General features: G+C 38.9%; 1 protein-coding gene across 7 annotated transcripts in view; it reads right to left on the bottom strand.

Annotated features, from left to right (window-relative positions):
* Positions 1 to 22,539, bottom strand: part of Lama3 (laminin subunit alpha 3) — a 240,987-nt gene that overhangs the window by 39,562 nt on the left and 178,886 nt on the right. For 4 of the 7 annotated variants that reach the window (XM_078030246.1, XM_078030247.1, XM_078030250.1 and 1 more), the window contains 15 exons: positions 21,422 to 21,502; positions 16,916 to 17,022; positions 15,257 to 15,307; positions 14,437 to 14,588; positions 10,166 to 10,276; positions 9,938 to 10,049; positions 9,524 to 9,691; positions 7,917 to 8,107; positions 6,338 to 6,454; positions 5,514 to 5,668; positions 5,064 to 5,205; positions 4,149 to 4,251; positions 2,156 to 2,272; positions 1,891 to 2,070; positions 1,238 to 1,380 (listed from right to left, as the gene is read on the bottom strand). In XM_078030246.1, coding sequence (XP_077886372.1) covers positions 1,238 to 1,380; positions 1,891 to 2,070; positions 2,156 to 2,272; positions 4,149 to 4,251; positions 5,064 to 5,205; positions 5,514 to 5,668; positions 6,338 to 6,454; positions 7,917 to 8,107; positions 9,524 to 9,691; positions 9,938 to 10,049; positions 10,166 to 10,276; positions 14,437 to 14,588; positions 15,257 to 15,307; positions 16,916 to 17,022; positions 21,422 to 21,502 — 1,930 coding nt within the window. Of the gene's footprint in view, positions 1 to 1,237; positions 1,381 to 1,890; positions 2,071 to 2,155; positions 2,273 to 4,148; positions 4,252 to 5,063; positions 5,206 to 5,513; positions 5,669 to 6,337; positions 6,455 to 7,916; positions 8,220 to 9,523; positions 9,692 to 9,937; positions 10,050 to 10,165; positions 10,277 to 14,436; positions 14,589 to 15,256; positions 15,308 to 16,915; positions 17,023 to 21,421; positions 21,503 to 22,539 lie in introns of those variants that run through there. The other 3 variants (XR_013429632.1, XR_013429633.1, XM_078030248.1) reach the window with 3 other exon arrangements.

Here is a 22,539-nt window from a genome sequence, read left to right on the forward strand (position 1 = left end):
ACCACGGTGCCTCCAGGACGGTGGTATTCTGCATTGACCTTCTTTCCCAAACTTCTCACAAGAAGCTGGCTAGGATTGTATTGCAAAATACAAGGACTTGTTTTCCAAGGTTTCAATTACTCATAGTCAAAATCTTTTTTTTTTTTTTTGTGGTCCAAAATTATTAAATGGAAAATTCCAGAAATAACTAATTCATAAGTTTCACAGAGGACACCACTCTGAGTAAAGTGGTAAAATCTTATGTTATCACACTTCATTCTGCCCAGAATGTGAATTATTTTTTTTGTCCAGAATATCCACACTCTATATTCTACCTGCCCCGATACCCACTTAGTAGTTGTCTTGGTTACTGAATGGACTGTTATGCTATCTAAGTAATCCTTACGTAGAACCCTAATGCTATATCATGATGCCTACACTATTAACCTCACTTCATCTCATTATGTAAGCATTGTATTATCTCATATCAACATAAGAAAAAAGGTGAGTACAGTATAATGTTATTTTGAAAGAAAAAAATTTACATACCTTTTATTATATTGTTATAATGGCTCAATTTTATAATTAGTTATTGCTATTAATCTCTTACCATGTCTAGTCTATAAATAAAACTTTATCAATAAGTAGAAAAAAACAGTATCAGGTATCCTTGGCCAGGGGGTGGGCAGTGCTCTTGAAATGTATCTTCCATGTTAAGGGAGGATTACTGTACATTGTTTGGGGACAATATAAATCATAAGAGGAATGTCAGGCATTCAAGCAATAATGTCAGGTGAAAATAAGAAAGGCTGATCGATCAGTCCTCCAGTGATAGAAAAATGCTATAATCCTGTCTTCCATCCTCAACAAAGATAGATTCTCCACTTTTCAAGTTACAAGAGAGTAAGGTTCTGTGCAGTATTATATTGCCACATTCTGATAATTGAACCCCTCACCTGAACTTGCAATAATAGTTTAACAAGTTAGGTCTGGAAGAATATCCTTCCTGCCTGCATCAACTCAGTGGGAAGAAACTGCTTCAAGTCCCTGATAGACCAGAAAATGTAGAGGATGAAGGTCATATGCACTTCTGAAGGTAAGAGAGGGAAATCAACCTTTATATTTCAATCTACCAAATAATTAGGGCGAGCAAGACAATCAATTCTCGAATAAATTAACGCCTTTCCTTTCTTGATGAATGTGATAACTAATATATCAAAGAATTAGCCTTCGCTATGACAGAGTGAGGACACGGCACCTTATTTGCAGCATCTCTGGCCTGCTGAATTAGTTCCCGAATTCGGTCCATATTGTCAGAGATGTTTCCCAAGGGTAACAGTTGTTGGTTGATACTTTCAATCTTGCTCAAAAGATCTGGAAGTTTCTTAGTTAATTTCTTTACTGTTGGTGAGATGAGAAAACAGAAATTTTAAATTGTGCATTGAGAAAGGTTAAATACAGATGTTCTTATAACAGACAACATTTGGTAAGTGGCAAGCTTAGGCTTGATGTTGAACAGAATGGATCATAGTCAGATGATCCCTTTCCAAATGCATCATATATTTTATTCTTCAATATAAGTATCATATCCTTTTCCTTGCTCACTACAAGAAAAAAAAATTGTTTTCTAATCCTTAATATCAATCATAATTAAAAACTTCATGATTCAGGAACTGATCACTCAATTTAAAAAAAAAAGAAAATTAATAGCACTGTCAATGGATTAAAAAAGGAAAAACAGCGTGCCTGGTCTTTCTAATAGAATATCTATACTATTTGAATGTATGATGTTAAACTATTTTCAAATATTTTCATTTAAGATCAGACTTTACCAGGGAAGAACTGAGATGTACCAAGACCCATAACAATGCAGAAAATGGCTAATACACCTGACCCAAGAAAGCCTGGTACCTGAGTTATGTGCATCACTCAGAGCCTGGTTGAAGTCTGCACTCTGTGTGCTCCCATAAGTATCCTTAATTCTTTCCAAGTCTGTCTGAATGGGGTTAAGCCCATCCAGAACCTCACTTGTGATGTCGTCAGCCTTTCTGACCAGGCCCTTTGCACCGCTAATCATGTCATCGATGTCACCTAATGCACACACAGATAGGGAGGTGTAAGAATTTAAAACATTCAACAAAAGAAACCGAGTACAGTAGTCCAGGGAGATGATGACCTCTCTGTATCCCACGAAGGTCGTCACGGACAGTAGTGAGATTGGTGTCTATCAGTTTTTTCTGAACTGTCACCACATTCAGGGTTTGCTGTAGGTTGTTGAGAGCTGGATTGATTTCTAGAAGAAAATAAACAGCAAGAGGCAATCACTCTATGAGCTCTGATCCTTTATTGATATTTGTGACCTCTGAGATAGCTTGCATCAGGGAGATATTGGGCAGACTTGTGCCTTGGGGTTCATTCCAAAGATGCCCGCTGCACATGGCCTAGACTGACAGCTCTGAGACCCTCTGGTTACAGATGCCACAAGTGCATCAGAGCCTTGTGGTGACAGACTCCTTAGAAATGCATGAAGAAAGAGAGAAGCTGAATAACTCAGGAGAGGGCTGAACTACTCCACTGGGACCAGAAGACTCTGCTTCGTGAAGGGAGTGTCTGTCTTATTTGATGCTAAGTACCAGCACAGGGCACAGTGTCTGGCGCTAGCTGGAGATTCATATTAGCACATATTTGTTGAATGAGTGAATGTATGAATGAACAAATGAATAATGCAGAAAGAATGCTCTTCAGTTGGAGGACAAGAAGGGCTTTTTTTTGAGAGAGAGAGCGTGCGTCATCTAAAGAACACAAAGTAGACATTGTTTGTTCCTGTTCATTTCCAACCTGACCAATTTCAAATATTGCTGTATATTTTAAAATATGCTTTAAAATCATACTGATGATATGTGACTCACATTATGATTCTGGGACTACTTTTTTTTTTTTTTAAGCAGTGTAGTTATTAGCATTCAAACCTATTTAAAACATTGATCTTGGACTGGGAATGTAGCCCAGTGATGAAGTGCGTGCTTAGTATGTGAGAGGTCCTGGGTTTGATCTCCAGCACTGCAACAAACAAACAAACCTCATCAATCCTACCTCTAAGCTCAAATTTCTTAAAGAGAGTAGGTGTCATGCCATGACATTTTAATTCTTAAAAATGGCTAGGCAAATGTGTGTTTATTAGTACATATTTTTTCTGTATTTTATTTTTCATATATTTAATTTTTAAAAAATTCTTAATAAATAAATTTACAAAGGCATTGTCTAATCCATCGTAAAGAACAAAGAAGCTAAGTGAGGACTGTGGGCTCAGATTTCTACTTAGCCTTAAATGCCCGCAAGAGACCAGAGAAATTCAAAAGACAGAATTTTTAGAACACAGGAGTTTGGTGAGTTTAAAACAGTTTCATTCTTTTTAAACCAAATTAAATTAAATTAAGTGAAAAAATTTCCAAAGATAAAATTTACGCTTAAAAACTTCTCATGTTTCAGAGCCATAGTGGCTTTTGGGGTACTTTTGATCTTTTGATTGTTAAGATTTTAGGACTTCAGAAATTATGAAACAGTAATCAGGTATGAGGCTGTGCCTCAAAATAAAGCAAAATTTAAGAAAGTAAAAAAAAAAATTAAAGAGCGGTGGTTGTAGCTCAGTAGTAGAGCACTCTGGATTCAACTTCCAGTGGAAAAAATAAAGAAAAAAAGAGAGAAAAAAAAAGAGAAAGAAAGAAAGAGAAAGAAAGAAAGAAAAAAAAAGAAAGAAAGAAAGAAAGAAAGAAAGAAAGAAAGAAAGAAAGAAAGAAAGAAAGAAAGAAAGAAAGAAAGAAAGAAATTTGAAAACAATTGCATCAATGACCTGGCATGAATGATCTGGAATGTGGGTTCCCAATGCCATGGTCATAAAATTGCTTAAATTAAGAGTCTCCACTCAGGGTCTATCACCACAAGACTTTTTTATGATTAATAGACTGTAGTCAATTTCATAGATGATGGATGGGGGATATTTAGAGTTTGGGGGTTGAATACATGATATTGAAAAATAAATCACAAATTCGGTATCTTCTGTGTTGACACTGAAATTCAGAAAAGAACATTTGTTTCCAGGGCTGCCTCTCCTGGTCCCAAAGGTCATCTTAAACCCCTGACTATCCCTGCCACCCCCAGGCCCCCAATACCTTGCTGCAGCTCCTTCTGTGTTAACTTGGCTTTGTGCAGCAGCTTATCACTGTCAGAACTCAGGGTCTTAGCTTTTCCGGGAAGATTTTCCTTTATCACTGTCTGCAAGCAAAGCATTTATCAGTCTTAACCATACGCTACACCTTAGGAAATATGAAGGAAGAGTTTCACCATAGTCTTCAAGATCTTTAATCTTTAAAAGGTAAAATCTGAAGAGGAGAAGGGGCCTAGAAGTATACTATTCCCTAAAAAGAGATGGTTTGGTTCTAGGTAGACAACCAGGGCTCAGGCAGATGGACCCATCTTCAGTGACTACTGGCAGATGGTGGGACAGTTGCCTGCTGTCACTTGTACCCCTTCTAATAATCAAAGGGAGAATTTAATTCAGGCTTTCACATTTTGAAACCTAAATCTTTAACTTGCCATGAAGGCCTGTTCTTCTGACTCTGATATTTAATATTTTTGTTCTTTGTTTTTTTCTGATATAGGAATATTATATGATACAGGTTAGATCTCACAAAACTCCACAGACATACCCAGATGTAAAACCAAATCACTGGTAGAAAACAGTGGTCAAATTGTTTACAAAAGTCTCTTTTTGGCAAATGCTAATATTTAATCACAGGATAAAGGTATACCTGGAAAGCAGAATATACTACTTGTTTACATTCACAGTCAATAATGGTTGTAATTTCTATCTGGATTTACAAATAGTTTTAAACTGCACTACAGAGATCAAATTGTCAAATAAATAGAGAAATGGCCCACGAATAGAGTGAGTTTAAGTGTATTCTATATAAAAGTTCTGATTTGCAATAATTCTTTTCAATATCCCTCCACACACAGAGAATGAGAATAAGAAAACGTATTGCCTCCAGGTCAAATCTACACAAGCTACTGGCACAGATGCCCACCTGGAGGGCTGACTCAGAGGCACTGGTGGCCTTGTTGGCAGCATCCTCTGCTGCATTGATGGCATTGAGGATGTTCTCGTAGGCGGTGGCAGCATCCACAGCACGGCGTACCAGCTCATCCCCACTGGCATTTCTTTTGATCCTGCAAAAAGGTGGAGCAGGTTAGGTTCTCTAACAGGTTTGATGTTAGGGCTGCCATCCCCCTCCAGTCTTCCCATTTCTTTAGGCAAGTGGACATCAGATGTGGTGGCCTCTGCAGCTCCACCCCCAGGTCATGGTTGGGAATCCACTCTTCATTGTGGGTCTGGTTCTGACCTGGGCTGTGGGTCCTGGATGGGACCTCAGTCAGGACCCCACTTTCTATCATATTCTGGGCCCCTCACTAGCTCATGAAGGGCCTCACTTGGCACTTAACCAGCCCCTAGGGTTTGGATCTCTCCATCCACTTACTCTTCCAGCTGCTTGGCCAGTTCTTGTAAAGACTGTGCATGCTTTTCTGCCTGCACTACCAGGGATGTCTTGCTCGCTGATCTGGAGAGTTCTCTCACTTTGTCACTTAGTTCCTGTCTTCTTGCATTTAAAGTAGAAACTAATTTTTCATATTCCTATTTTTTCCAAGTAAATAAAGACAGTATAAATTCAAGCAAAGACCATATATACCATTTTCTCAAACTCTGTCACAAATGATGTTTCCCATGTGAAATTATATTTTCTAAGCCCATTTAGCGTACCAATTAATCCTTGGTTACTTCAGATAGGAGTATTGACAATATCCCTCCATGTCTTACCATCATCTCGAGCATTTTATTTTTAGTGGGCAACCTCTTTAGTAAGTTTATAAAAGTACAATGTCATCATCAAGGTAAAGTTGTATGAAACCAAAGGATTTTATGACATGGAAATAGTTGTTATAAATGACACTTTCGAAATGCCCATTAGGCTGCTAAGAAATTTTGTCAATCTTTTATCAAGTCTTAAATGCATTCTATTAATAAAGATATGCTTGATATTTAAGAAACAGCATTTCAAATTGTTGTTATTGTTTTTATCATAAAAGTGACTTGCTCCTTGCAGACAAATTAGGTAAAACAGATGGACTTTGATAAGACACATCATTTGTACCCCTGGCCCAAAGGAGGAACACTGATAACTTTGGGGGCTATTTGCTTCCACCTAAAAGACACATGTTCAAGAAAAAAAAATAGATCAGTCCCCCGATAATATAACTTAAATGTTTCTAGATTTTTTTCTAGAGAATTAGCAGTCTCCTCTACCTTCTGTTTTTTGTCCATCTGCTGTAGTACAGTGTTGGTCTGAAGCAAGGAAGAGTCTGCAGTAGACAGGAGCTTTGTGAAATCACTCTTCAGCAAATCAATTTCTTTTACTTGATTCTGGAGAGGATAAAAAGAACATCTGCTTGAACTCCAAGACACATCATCAGAAAGCACAGATGGATTTATTGGACAGCAGCATATAAGCAATTCAGAATCAGAATGTTTTCTTGAACCTGAGGTTGGTCTGTGCAACTACAAAGTGATGGGACATGGGTCCTCTCCTCAGTGTCATCTTGTTGCCATAGTTTCCTCCCACTAGCTGCTAAGGAAACAAGCGCTAACACTGTCAAAGATTTCTACCCTGGGTCAACTTGACCAGTGAGGTGAAAATATTACTAAGTTCTAAATTTGGGGAACAGAATGAGAGATTTTAACTCAATAAATCAAGGACTAACCAGCACACTGTCTGCCAGTCCCAGAGAAATGTAATAGGTGCTTGAATGAGAGATGACACAGGATCTGAGCAGGCCAGGCCAAAAGGTGGCCCAAGGTCAAACAGCCATGCAGCTGGAGTCTGCTCCCTGCCAGGCACAGTCAGGGATTCAGACAGAGGAGGGGAAGCAGTGGGAGCTGAGCATGAGGCCATGCACAAGACATCACTTTGGGGGTCAGTCTGATGTAATTTGACTCTGATCCTACATTTTGGTTGTTGTTTGTTGTATAAGGCTCACTATTAAAAATGCAAGGTATGAATTCTTGACCTCTAAATTCTGTCACTGTAGCTTCTGTTTGCAGCCTGTTCTTAACTTGTATCCTATGAAGCTTGGAATAACTTAAATGCCTTTGCTGGAGATTATGATGCTTACCTATCTGACAAATCATGTCATTGGAAACAAAGTATACTTCATTAACTCTAACACGATTAATTTATCATCTTCTTGGCATCATTATTCCTCCAACACTCTTTCAGCCAGGGGAAGGGTTGAGGCAGTTTGAAAGGCTTAGCCTGCGACTGAAGTCCAGAATCTTTTCTGGTAGCTGAGGAGTGGAATTGACTGGTTTTGTATTTATTTATTTGTTTTTAGTTTTATTGATTTTATTTTTTGGAATACACGACAGTGGAATACATTTCAATTCTTATTATACATAGAGAGTATAATTTTTCATATCTTTGCATATAGAGTATGTTCAAGCCAATTCATGCCTTTATACATGTTACTTTGTTTTTTTAAATTTTGCATTACAATTCTTATTACACATATATACCACACATCTCTGTTTTCATATCTCTGTTTATAATATATAAAGTATATTGACAACCCAATTCGAGTCTTTATACATGTACTTTGGATGGTGATGTCCATCACATTCCACCGCCCTTGCGAATCTCCTGTCCCCTCCTTTGCCCTCCCACCCCTCTTCCCTGTCTAGAATTCAATGCCTAATTCCCACTTGACCAGGCAGGGTCTGAGGTGATATAAGCAGCCAGGGCCCTGGCCATGCCACTTGTTTAATACAAATATCCTGCTCCCTTGTCTTGACCATGATGAAAGCCTGCATGTTCCAACTGTGAGCTCACCTTAAAGGTTCCCAAAGCTCGCTCATTGTCTTGGTTGAGATCAGTGGCCTGCTTTGTCTGGGCGGCTGCCTCCTGTAGCACAGCACGCAGGTCATGGAGTTTGGCTTCATAATCACTTAAAGAATTCTGTATGTTCTTTACAAGTCCATTGTTCTCCAGCTTCAGGGCTTGCTGCCTTTTCTGGTCCAACACTGTAATACATCACTTTATGTTTCCCACTTGAGAGAAGAGCATACTGAAGCTAGGTTATAAAGACTGCAGAAGGAGAACTGAACTCCTGTTCATTTTGTGAGTCTCCTTGAACTTTGGAGGGAAGGGGAAAGGAAACTGACATTTATGACGCCTCCTGCATACATTGCATGCATTGCATCTTTTAGCTTCTATGGTAACACATGAAAATAATAATATTGTTCTCCTGTTATTGATAAGGAAATGGAGCCTCTAGAAGTTAGGGGGTCAACCCATGGTTACAAAACCAATCAGACTTAGGACTTGAACCAAAGTGGCAGAGTATAAAGTGCACACTTCTTTCACTGTTAAAACTGCCACCTTATCAGTTAAAAGCCAAGACTAAGATTGCATTTGAACAATATCCTTGCTACAAGAAAACTGCTACTGTCTGCATATTAACCACAGATGCCTCACTTTAATAAAGAATAAATATCCTTACTTGAAAAAAAAATATATGTGCCAAGTTAACAGCTTAGTTTTGAGGCATTTTCTCTAGGCAAAACTGTTAGATAACATTCAGTTAATTTCAAGGCTGTCCTTTTCTATTGATTTCGATATAACAGTAATTGCTTTTTGATATAACAGCTAATATGGATTTGTGACTCAACAATTCAATATCAAAAATGATACAATGAGAAAATTGGAAAGAGGTACAGAAACATTAAAAGAATGAATATGCAGTTAAAAGGAAAAAGGAGGTCTGAATATCTAACTTCTAGAAGCACTTTTTTTTTCTATACCATGGTAATATGTATAGATTCATAGTGACTTGAAGAAAAGTCTCTTGGTCTCTGTTATGGTTTAGATATGAGGTGTTCCCCAAAAGCTCATTATGAACAATGCAAGAAAACTTAGATGTGAAAGGACTCGGTTATGAGAGCCTTAACCTAATTAGTGCATTAATCCTCCATTAGGGATTAACTAAGTGGTGATTGAAGGCAGGTAGGGTGTGACTGGAGGATGTGGGTCTTTGTGGGTATACCTTTGGGGTATACATTTTGTCCATCTCCCTTTGCTTCTTGGTGACATGCCTTCCTCTATCATCTGCCATGATGTCTTACCTCACTTGGGCCCAGAGCAACGGAGCTGGCCCTCTCTGGACTGAGATCTCTGAAATAATGAGCCCCTTTCATCCTCTAAAATTGTTCTTGCCAGGTCTTTTGGTCACAGTGTCATAAAAGCTGACTAAAACACTCTTCCAGGTTGGAGTGTGTGTGCCCCTAATTCCATCATGTAATAGATACTCTTACAGTCACACTCACTGAAATGAGACCTTCCACCTATAACCAGTAGCTCTATCCAATCTCTATTTTGCACTTTGTATTTCAAGCCAGTTAGAATGGACAGGGGATGCAAGAATTGGGGCAGGTCCTTACAGAGCTGGGCGGCTCTTTTTTCAGCTTCTGCCTCTCTCAGGTGCTTTGCAAAGTTTCGGTCCCGCAGTTCCCTCATCATGCGATGGGCTTCTGCCAACTCTCTGGAGAAGTCGCCCAAAGGCAAGTGGTTTCCATCTCCACCTGTCCCAGAGATCTGCTTGAGGAGAACTGGAAAATATCGAGGAGTTTATTAAACTGGGAATTCTGGGCTCCAGTAGACTGCTTCTTTTTTAAAAAGGCAGAAGCTTTCGTGGAGGTTTCGTATTAGTTTTTTTTTTTTTTTCATGCCACCATAGGACTTTTTCATAATGTTGAACTCGCCAAAGGAAATTCTTTCAGTGAATAGCAAAGATTATGTAACAAAACAAATAAACAAAAACCCCACAGTTAATTGAGTCAAGTGATTTTTCTTACTGTGCACATTCCGGATGACATTTTTAATCTTTGTGTTCAGGTCTTCTGCACTTTGGATCGTCCGATCAACATTGTTATATAATGTTTGGGCTTTCCTGGAATTTATTCGAGCCTATATGAAAAATAAATTGGTTAGCCACAAATTGAATTGATAGGGAAAGAAAAAAAATGAAGATATCTAGGAAGGGGAAAAAAGGACTAGGGTAATTGATCTACTGCATACATTACCTTTTCTTGCAAAGTTTCGAATTCAGGATTCAAGTTACTCAGCTCTTTTTCCAGGGCATCCATTTTTGATCCATGATTTGAAACAGTAGAACGATAGTTGAGCAACTGATTCTGAAAGCAACACACCAAGCTAATCTCACTTTGGAGTAGAAATTGAGGCTACATCCTATCGACCTGGTGAACGTGGTAATGAAGACACTCATTGAATAAGAACAACGGCAGTTCTAAAGAAAAATAATGTGGTTCTTTGAAACAGATTCCATGAAAAAAAAATTCCATCTTCTGATGTCAATTGTGACATGGCTCTGAAATAAAGTAGCTTTCCCAGTTAGCTCCCCATCAGTCTTACAAATACCTGAGATAATCAACTTACAAAGAGTAAAGTGTTCATCTTGTCTCACAATTTTAGAGGTTTCCAGCCCCTTTGCTTTAGGCCTGTGGTGACTCAGTGCATCACAGTAGAAGCACTGGGTGACACAAAACTTTTCGCCTCCTGGCTACCAGGAAGTGAGAAAGGAAGAGAATGGAGCTGAGGGTCCCACTGTCCCCTTCCAGGGCAAGCCCCTAGGGTCAAGAAGACCTCTCACTAGACCATCTCTTAAAGTTTCTATTGCCTCCCAAGAACACTTTTCCAGGGAACAAGCCTTAAACATAGAGGCCTTTGGGGGACATTTAAGATCCAAGCAGAAGCAAATTTAAAAACATGGAGACAACAGACACTTTGGTTGAATGAATGACCTGACCTTATAGAAATCAGAGTAATACTGCTTATCTGATGTATTGATTTTCAGATTTATATGCATTGTTAAAAAAAATCTATGCTTAACCTTATAGTACTAAAGGTAATGCATATGGCTACTTTATTGAAAGACTCATTAGATTCAAAGACTCCAATATATCAGAGCTGTAGGGGAATTCCAGAGCTCACGCAGTTGAATATTTTAAAATGATAAAGGAGAAAATTGAAGCTAAGGAAGTTGGGTGACTTGTCCACGGCTGTATAGCTGACCATGATTGCTTCAGGCTACAAAAGCCGGTCTCTCATCCTTGACATAGTACAAAATTGCCTCATTACTTTTAAAGGTAACATTTCTGCACAGAAAAGAGTAGTGATTCTTTTCAGTTTGGGAGGGGGAAGTAGTATCTTGAAAAAATTGACAAGAAAACAATGATCATATTGCCTCCATTTGTATTTGGAGCCAGTGTTGGGTAAAAGAAGCATAATCCATCCAAACCCTCAGTCTACCCGCTTAGTAGATGAGCCCCATCAAGCTTAATCCCTTTCATCAGCAAATTGTGAAATGTGATATGAAACTTCAGGGTGGGTTATAGTGACAAGTGAGTTAATATATTCTAATATGTAATGTACATATGAGCATTCAAAAATGTTAGTTCATACTCTTACTGAATTGTCACAGAGTTTATGTGGCGTGGCAAGAAGATAGTTCTATTTTAATTTTATAATGGGAAAAGTGACATGACTGCATAAGTGTTGGTAGAATACCCGGATAAGAGGTCAGTGGGTCAAGAGCAGTTATTAGAATTTGGTCTCCTTCTGGTTTCTTCTAGAACCTCTGTGTTCTAGATATATGGTTTTAGGCAAGTTATTTAGCTTCTCTGTGTCAGTTAAATGAAAGTAGTACTATTTCCCCAATAGGGATATTGTAAGACTTGAGCAAAGCACCTAGCATAGAACCTGGCACATAGCTGGCATACAGAAAGTTGAAGCAGTGCAGGGCTGTATCAAGGAAATCAAAGCAATTCGTGTAGCTTCTTCTGTTTTTCTCATAACATAAAGGCTATTTTTTTTCTTTCTCTACTATATTAAGCCTATAAACCATGGACTAAAATTACCCTGAAGGGATGAAAAGAGCCATTTTTCTAGAATTACTTCTTGCTATATATACTCTGCTATAGCCACTACAATCAGCCCTTACTCTAAAAGCATTTATTAAACTTTCCCCAAAGCCTATTTCAGTGTCTAGTCTTGGGTTTATTTCATCTACTGCATTATTTTACCTCAATGAGTTTTTTTTTTCCATTTCCATGAATTTCAATGGGATGTATTTATCTCTACCTCTCCTTGTTTCATTTCTGGTGGTTACCCACCCCCTCAAATTTCCTAATTTCTTGTTCCTTGCATTGGATACTATTCCTCAAAGTAATTTTCTGGTTATCCTATTATTTTCCTTGGTACATACTTCATTCAACTCTTGACTATTGCTTCAGTTGTGCATTTTTCTGTTGTTAATAGGGTTGTTTGAAATGGTCACAGGTTCATGGGGAGTTGCCCCTCTCTCTGCATTCCCCACACCCTGTCTAGTGATCTTATAGTTATCACCATCCCCATGTTGGATCCCCTAGTCCAGGACCACGTCTTATGTTGGAATTCAGGACTTGGGCACTATGGTGACACTGAGGATGTCATTCCAACATAGACCCAACTTTGTGGATTTGTCTGGTTTGACCAAAATGCTGTGATTCCTATAGCTTTCCTTCATTCTTATAGTCATTGCCCAACAACAAGCTCTGGGCTGTTTTATGGTGGTGTTCTTTCATTCTTCATTCATGGACAGAGTAGGCTACAGGTTCCCTCAGAGAACCTGACTCTGACTCTGTGGGGCACTTTAGGCCCCATTATTTCTAAAGATACTCTTCCAGCCCCCTTCTTTCCAATTGCACAAAGATCTGAATATGATCTTCAGAGCTAAGAATCAAACCTCAGCATATTTAAAATAACTGAAATCATATGTAGTCTGCTCTCTGACCACAACAGAGTTAATTATAAATTAATAATAGAAAGTTCTCTGGAGAATTTTCCAATTTACAAGTTAAACAACACACTCCTGGGTTACAGCTATGTCACAAGGGAAATTAGAAAATCTTTTGAATTGAACAAGAATGAAAACACAACATTTCAAAATCTGTGAAACACAGCAAAAGCAACACTGAGGGCAAGATTTTATAGCCCCAAATATTTGTGTTTTCAGTAAAAAAGGTTATGATATAATTCAGTGGTAAAGCGCTTGCCTAGCATGCATGAGGCACCGGATTTGATCCTCAGCACTGCATAAAAATAAACAAATAAAATAAAGGCATGCAGTCCATCTACAACTACCAAAAAAATTTTTTTAAAAAAATGTTTTGAATCAGTAAAATAAGCTTTCAACTAGGAAACTAGAAAATGAATAGCAAAATATGCCAAAGCCAGCAAGAAAAAAGGAAACAATATGGATAAGAACAGAAAATAATGAAATTAAAAACAGAAAAACAGTGAAGAAAACCAATAAAATAGAAAAATCAATAAAGCTGATAAACCTCCCAAAATAATTCAGAGAAAAAGATAAGACACAAATTATCAAATATCAGGAAAAATGAAAGGTCAGTGCTAGAGATTTTGCACCATTTAAAGAATAGTAAAAGAATATTATGAACAATTTTATGTAACTATATTTCTTCATTTAGATAAAAAGGCACATTATTTGAAAGACTTAGATTACCAAATATTGTTTAAGAAGAAATAGATAAACTCAATAGTCTCTTATCTATTTTTAAAAATTAAAATTATGTTTTTTTTTTAAACTTCCAACAAAGCAAACGTTAGACTCACATGGCTTTTTTGGAAAATTCTATAAAACATTTAAAGAAGAATTATGCTTATTTTACAGCCCTGTGTCTAAGTCTTTTGAATGAAACACACTTGAGTTAAAAGGCTCTGTGAGAAAAAAATCACCATGAAAATTCAGTTAAGTAAAGAGTGTACACTTAGAAGTGTTAGGCTCGTGTGTTCACAAGCACTTTCCCAGGTGAAAACTGTAATCTTCATAGAATCAGAGGAAGACAGGAGCCCTTTGATTCTTAAACTGGAGTCAATCCCTCCCCCTTTCCTGCCCGAGGATATTCATCCAGGCCTCCTCTGCAGTCAGCTCTCCGTATCTGCAGGTTCTCACCTGCAGATTCAATCACGTATCAAAAATATGTTTTTAAAAAACTGTATGTGCTGAACAAGTACAGACATTTTTCCTGCCATTTTTCCTTACACAATATAGTATAGCAGCAATTTACATGGCTTTTACAGGGTATTAGGTATTATAAGCAATCTAGAGATGATTTAAAATATACAGGGAGTTGTGTGTAGGTTATAAGCAAATATGATGCCACTTTACATCAAAGATTTGAGCATCTGCAAATTTTAGTATCCAATTCCTGTGGCTACTAGAGATCCAGCTATATTCACAGAGTATGTACTCTAGGTCCCCCAGGGGATTTACCCTCAGGTCCTTGGCTTGGGTCTCCACGAGCCGAATCTGCTCCAGGGTGCTGGCACTGGCACTCAGGCCTTGTAGCTGAGACTTGGCCAGACGGAGCTCCTCACCCATGGTGGCCAGGTCATTCAGGAGCGTCATAACACAGCTGTCACAATCTGCAGGGACCATAATCAAAGGTAAAAGTGCTGGGGCTAGAGCCAAGGGAAGGCAAAGAGAATGTAAGGGCTGGACCCACAAGCACATAGGTCATCACAGTCATCACAGGCAGAAGTCACAACCCTGGCCTTCTCAGGGAGGGATGTAGATCCCAAAATCAGCTGAGCCCTATACACCTGAACACTTTAAACAAAAATGTTGAGTCTATGCAACATATTGATTCTTTGGAATGTGGAAAAAATAATAACATATAGTTTTCATTTATGGAGTTTCATTTATATGTAAGAACGTATAGTTTGCATTTAATTTTTAAAAATTGATATGAGACTATTGAGGTTATTTATTTCTTAAGAAGGTTATCTACTTCTACGCTTTTCCCCATGCCATAAATATTGTGATAAGGGATTTATAAGCATTTCCCCCAATAGCTATATGAAGTAGGTCTAGTCGTGTCCATTCTACAAGTAATGAAACCAAGGCCAGGAGAAGTAAGGTGGCTTGCTGAAGGTCATCAGTGAGTGGTTGACAAAAGCTGGATTTGACCTTCTATTGTCCTTCTCCATCTCCTCCCAGGGTCTGCTTTCCCCATTTTGAAACCCTGTGTCCCAGGATGGGGCTCATATCTTAAACCCCACAACCTGGGAAGGGAAGGGCTTTCTTTCCTCACCATCACATTCTTCTGCAGGGCCACTATCTTTGGGTTCTTGGTTGAGGCAGTCTGAAATCAGGAAAAGAGAAAAAGAAATCATTACCATTAAACTTACTCTTCCACCTGCTTTTTAACTTGGTTTTCAGAAAAGTTAGTTGGAGAAGATTTTGGCCTTCCAACCACACAATATCACTGGCCCTTCCTTTTCCCACCCTCACCCACACCATTGCTCATGGAGCAATTTCATCTCCCAGCAGGGCTGTGCAAGAATTTCTTTGGTCGCCCCTTGATTATACTATAATTCCATTTCTTGTCTACAAAGGGCCACCTCTATAGAGGACCATGCCTTTCTTATTGGATTAAAATTCCTAATTGTTAGTGTTAAGGCTTTCTTCAGTGGATAGTTCCCTACATGTTGACACTTCTTCTAAAATCATTCAAGCATATTGTACATTCACTGAGCATCTTTGAACATTTGCTATGTACTGTGGTACAGGAAATATAGAGCCATCAGGACAAAAATCCCTGCTGTCCTGTGGCCTAATGGTCCCTTGGGATTGGCAAATGACAAAACAGTTTGACAGAGATAAGCACACAATGTTATTGGGTCACACTGCCAATGACTGCACATATGAGCTGAGCTTTGTTTGAGGTTCTTAACTGCATTTGAGGAAAGCCCTGTGATCATCCTTGGACCTTCTTCACCCTTCACTTCTCCTCTTTTTCCCATGCCATGAATTCATATATGAAATGCTCTCTCACTTCCCTCTGAAAAATAATCAAATTTCACTACAGCAAAAATTAAAGCTAGAAAATTTCCAAAACATGGCCCTTTTGTATTCTAAAAATATCATAGAGGCATTTGATATCCTTACCACTTCATGTCATCTGGTAACTGGGTAGACATGCCTGCTAGATTTCCATACAAGTAAAAAATGTTCAGCAAGATGGAGTAAAAATTGAAGTACTGAGACATGGCAATAAATACCCTATTCTAGACTGGCATGAATCCATTTCCTCTGCATTCCTTTGGTTATGGTTACTTGATTAGACCTAACCCACACATCCAGGGCTCAGTTCTTCAACTTACCCACAACTAAAAGATGAGAGATTTTGTATAAGTGGTCTTACACTACACCAATGGTATTTTCCTAATAAATCATATTAATATTTTTAAAAGAAGGAAGTGAATAACTCTTCCTTTTTGTTCTGTGTTGCTCCTAAAGAATTCATACTAACTCCCATGAACTGTTTTCCTTGGTGTGTAGAATCTACCCCAGTTGCCTGAACACATCCCAGAATATGTGTAGCTATAAGAGAAAGAGTATTTTGATGACTTCAGATCCACACAAAGAAGCCTAATGTTTAAGACAACCCTACAGTGTCAAAGAGAGAGCTCAGCAAATTGCCAGAGTCCAAAGTGATTTTTATCTATAATTGCTTGGGTTTTAAAGATAATTTATTCTTAAAAACCCTAATAGAAGTAAGTTACTCAATAAACCTATAAAAGATACCTAAGCATTCCCAGGTATAATTGCCAGGTTATTGAAACAAGGGTATAATTTGTTAGCTGGAATTGTGTATTATACGTTCTAAAAATTTGTGCTTGGGTCCTTATATTTTTATTTTATATCAATTTTACAAATGCAGATTAGCAGAGATGTGCACTAATCTTACCTCCAGTTAGGGGGTCACAAGAATGTAACTGGCCATTGCTGTTACAATTGCATGGTCGGCAGCTACCTCCAAACTTCTGGGGATTCCCAAAATATCCTGGTGCACATCTACAGAAAATAGAGAAAGAATGAGAAACACTCCAACAACTCATCATTTATCCCACCTAATTTTCTTATATCTAACTCTCTTTTTGGGATACTGTAGCCCTACAGAAGGAATGGTGACATAGATTTGCAAGAATAAATGAATGTTTCTCAGTATAGGGAGATTTATCCCTTGAATGAGGCTGTTGAGCGATTGCTCCTTCCCTCCTTTCTTGCTCCCAGAACTACCAAATCCCCAAATATCCAGATAGCCTAATGGCAGATGAGCAGAATGTACACTGAAGCAAATGGGTTGATCAATATGTAAATCAGGGATGACTGAATTTTATGGAAGAGTTATATTCCTAAAGATAACACCCAATTAAATATTGCTTAACTAAAAACTAATTTCTTCCTAGCAACAATTTTAAAGTAAGACTCATAAATTTCAAACTTCTGCAAAGGAAGACTTTCTTCTTATTTTCTAATGTATTATTTCAAGGCTGCATAATTCATACTTGCACCAATTGCTGCAGTGGGGTATATAAAGAGCTCAAGCCACTGAGAGCAATTATTGCTGCTGCTTCTGATCTTGAACCATTATTAGTCTAGATAATTTAGTGATAAGTGCAAGTTTAAAGATCATAAGTCCTTCATTCTTAGAGTCTATTTTTAAAAAAGTAAAACAAATACATGTTAATGTTTCTGGCACTGAGATGTCAATTAAAATATTTCCATTTAGCAAAATTCCACTTCCCACCCTGTCATACCCAAATTGATATATAGTGTCTTATTGTCATTGGAATTGTTAGAATCAAAGAAATATGGTAACTCTTTCCACAAAATTTAAGCTTTGCATTAAAAATTGTTAGGCAATTTCAATGTCCTTTACCAATGAATACACCTACAGTTTAAATGCAAAGCGCATGGGTTTTGGGTGAGGAAGATCCGGCTGGACTCTGCCCCCACCACTTACTACTGTGATCTTGTGCTGTTGCCATAATTCTTTGAGCTTCAGTTTTTTCATCAATTATCCCCAGGAAAACATAAACTCCATGAAGACATGGTGTATGTTTTGTTGATTTGTTTGTTTGTTTTAGGCTGTTTTGCCCACTCATAAATTCCTAGTACTTGGGGTAGTGCCTGGCAGATATTAGAAGTCAAATAAATATTTATTGAACAAATGATTAGACTTATAATACCTACTTCGGTAAATAGATGTAAGAAAAAATGTAGTAAAGAAGCTAGTATAATGCACACAACAGACACAATAAAAGGTAGCTAAGATTATAAGACATAATGTAATATTCATTTTATAATTGGTGCCATCTGAATTATTTGGTGTCAGAAAGTAGACAGGAATCAGAAAACTCCCATATTCCCTAATTATCAAGAAGACAGCTAGGCTGAGGTGGCTTGTCTGAGTCTACTAAGCAGGATGGTAAAATACTAATAAAAGGGCTTTATTTTTTTTTACATATTTTGCCAAACAAACCATGTTATGCAGGACATCTATGTTCTAAAATACTTTGCCCTACTTATATCTAAACTTTCCATGTAATAGACACAAAAGCACAAAGCATCTTATATTAAAATCATATAAATATTCAGGAAGTTTGATTCCACTTTTTCCTTATTTCTTCAGAGCATTAGCAACTGATTGTAAGAAATATTGTTGGTTCTCTTTTTTATGGCTAAACATAATGGATTAAAGTGAAAGTTCCTGATTTCACTGATGACTTGGGTACAGTAAATAAAGTGCCAAGGACATATTTATAATCCAAGGCTCTATGTGGCCAAGGGAAGAGAGGCAGATGTGCACGGCGGGGAGCTAGAAAACCTCTTCCACAGCGGCTCCGGGCAGGCTGCTCCTCCTCCACCCACAGAGGCTCCTGTCTGTGGTATATTCTCCCTCTATTGTCCTCTTGTTTGTCATTTCATACTTAATGACTAGTGCCAGTCACGATGCCTGGAAACCCAATCAATGTTTAACAATCGAAAAATGTTGACATCAACCTGGCATTTACCTGTGAAAAAGTTCTTAAAATTTTTAAGAAACAACAGCTTGCTTTCTGGAGACATTCAAGGTAACAAACTTAAGCCGAGAGGAGAACTGTTAATTAAAAATTTCTCTTCACATCAGCTGCCTGCCAAATAAATAGATGCCTCATCAAGAAAGTTGCTGTTTTCTGTTTCTCTGTTTGTGGAGAACCATAAGGAGGATTAAATTAGAAAGCCTCTCCTAGGTGTGAGCTTATAGCTTTTAACTCATGGGGCCCAGAATACCTGCCCAGACCCCAACCCATCCATCCTTCTGGTATCCTTATAGCTGCCCCCTTCCTTCCTCACCCATCAGGGTTGGTTGGATGCCCCTTCAATTGCAATCCAACTTGGCCCAGTGACCTTGTGCTTATTTTCATGTCTGTCCACCCGTGGCCTTAGAGCCCTGGGGGGTCCACGCTCTGTTTGCTAATGTGTCTCTAGGGTTTAACATGGTGCTCAGCAGATTCTAGGAGCTCCATGCATGTTGACATTGAAAGAATGAATGAATTTAAGGCCAATGTGAGAAAGGTTCCTTTGGATGAAATGGAAAATAGAAAATGAAAGACACTTAGCTACAGACACTCGAATTACTACAGAATGGTGTCCTGAGCTGTTACTCAGTGACTCCATGATCAGGCAGGCCCACCTTCCACATGAAGCAGAGATCTTCTTCTTCTTGGGCTTTCTTGCACTTCTCCAACTTCCTGCCTCTATTTTGTGCTCCAGTGGTTCCAGTCATCCCTTAGGTTTACCCAAGTCCCACCCTGTTCACAAAACATTTCCAACAACCCCAGTCTACAGTGGCTATGCCCTACTCTGAAATCTGGTCGAATTAATTTCCTTGCATTTTATTTTTTAATTTGTTCCAACTCTTCCCAACCTTAGCTAGAAAACTAATAAGCCAGAATGACCAAGGAATAAAATTTAGATGAAAGTTACAGGGGAACCTTACTCAACCGAATATTCAAAGGCATTTTATACTTTCAGGAACAATAATACAGCAATGATAGGGCACGAGAACCAGAGTACAGAAATAAATCCATGTGCCTTATGGAAATTTTCCACATACGCATTAGGTTTCATGAATTCAACTGAAAGAACTTGGTAAAAGAGAGTAGGAGGATTGGACAGCGTGAGCATGAGAGAAGGAAAAGTGGTGGGAAGGTCTGGTGCCTATTTCAGGCAATGAACACATTTCTGGAGACAGGATGGGCACCTGCCACTCCCCCAGCTGGTCTAGTTCCTTGTGCCTGTCCTAGCATGAACATCTCACACTGAAAATAGTTCTGGAGAGTAACCAAACCCTACCCATATTTGATGCAACAAGGCCCTTGGCTTATTGAGAGACAGGATAGTAGGATATTTAAGGTTATTTGAACCCTGGGAAATTTTTGTCTTACATGTTGACCCATGCAGTGCCTGATGTATAGAAGCTAATCATGAACATCAGTTAATGAATAACCAGTGTAGCTCTACTGCCCTTCAGGATTCAGTTTACACTTTTCCCTTCCTTGCCTTTATTCTCTTGTTTCATAGGCATTATTTGAACACCTATTATGTGACCAGTACCATGTTAGGAACCAGGGATTCAAAACTGAACAAGTGACAGTCTGTTCTCAGAGTGTTCAAAATATAGTGTGAGGATAGGGTGTGTGTGTGTGTGTGTGTGTGTGTGTGTGTGTGTGTGTGTGTGTATATCTAGGGATATCTAGGGTTGTGGAGATATGTTTGTATGCATGAATATATAAAGTTATATCTGTGTACAGGTAAGTAAGGATATGAAGATGGGGGTGTGTAGAGATGTGCACACGTGAGGGGGTAGGAATATGCAGGAATATGTTTATGGGGTTAGGAGTATGTAAGGTTTGGAGGGAAATATAAGATGTACGGGAGAGGAGCAAGTAGGGATGTGGAGTGGGGTAGAATATGTAGGGTCAGAAGTAGGAGGACCCTGGGGGTTAGGAGAGAGAGGGTATGTAGAGATATTTGTGGGAGAGGTAGCTGTATGTAGGGGTATATATGGGGGGAGTATTAGAGGTGGAGGAGGGGCATGAGAGATGAGTGTGGAAATTGGGATACACAGGCCATGCCTTGGGGCCCCATAGGGCTACTTGTGGGTATGTGTACCTGTTGTGCTTCATTCTCAGATTTCTGAACCGTGTACAAAGCAAGAAGGGAGGAGCATCAATGACTGATTACAGGAACAGTCTCGTGTCTTCCCCAAGAGAACTTGTTTCCAGCCCTTGGAAAAGGAACAGCCACACTGTTGCCCCAAGCCCAGCCCGCATCCCTGTTCTGTGCCAGCAGCACACACTGGCCAGCTGCCAGGTCCCCATCTGCAGGTGGCTGGGAAAGGGGGGGCAAGGAGAGGGACACCCACCTCTCGCACTGTGCTCCTGCGTAGCCGGGTTTGCAGGCGCACCTCACGTTGGCCCCGCTCACGACACAGCCAGTGGCAAAACTTCAGAGGAAGAAAGAGACAGGCCACCGTGAAAACATGATCCCTCGGGCTTCGTGCTGAATTCTCTTTTACCACAAAGGGCAGACTGTATCAAGTGAACACTGAAACCCACTGCATGAACAAAAATTTCCCTTGAAGAAAGCTTTGCCCCTCTAGACTGGTGGCGCTCAGGATGAATTATGTCAGCTAACACTGGACAAACTGCAGGGGATAAACTGAAAGGCATCCATTTTTTTTTTTTTTTGGTTGGAGAAGTGCATTCTTTCTCTTGGGACAAAACAGAGTAACTCACTCTGGAAGAGATGATTGCAACAACATTTTTTCCAGGAATAACAAGGAAGCAATGCAACAAGTCTAGGCAGGGGGAAAAAAAAAGAAGAAGAAGAGTTCTATTCTTTTTTGAAAAATGCTCCTTGCTTATTCTAGTTTATTTTGTATTTAGCACATGGCTAGGGAGGAGGTGGCAGGGGGGAAGTCAGGCCCCGGGGTGGGGGGCTGCCCAGAGAGGAGCACAGAGCCAGCTCAACCCTACTTGGTATTTTTGTGGGTTCAGTTATTGGCAACTTTCAAATTAAGCCATAAAATTTGGATTCTTCTTATTTTAGCTCTAAACTGATATATATTTGAAAAGAAGCCCCCTGTCCCCAAAGAGATCATGTAAAATTGTGATTGTCAGCTGGGTGCAGTGTCCGTATACCTGTAATCCCAGTGAGACTGAGGCATGAAGATCACAAATTCAAAGCCAGCCTCTCGGCAATTTAGTGAACCCTAAGCAATTTAGCAAGTTCCTATTTCAAAATTTAAAAAAATACAAAAAGGGTTGGGAATGTGGCTCAGTGGTTACGTAGCCCCTGGGTTCAATCCTCAGTACCAAAAAACTTGAAATTTTTTTAAAAATTAAAAATTGCAAACTATCTATGCTATTCATTGAACATTACACTGACATAAATCTGGGGGGGAATTGCTTTGCTTATCATTTGCTGATAAGAGAATTCATAGTTGGGAAGCCTCTGTTGTCCCATTAGATGGACTCAGAC

The sequence above is a fragment of the Ictidomys tridecemlineatus genome, chromosome 13, assembly GCF_052094955.1.
Source record: "Ictidomys tridecemlineatus isolate mIctTri1 chromosome 13, mIctTri1.hap1, whole genome shotgun sequence".
Classification (NCBI taxonomy): Eukaryota; Metazoa; Chordata; class Mammalia; order Rodentia; family Sciuridae; genus Ictidomys; species Ictidomys tridecemlineatus.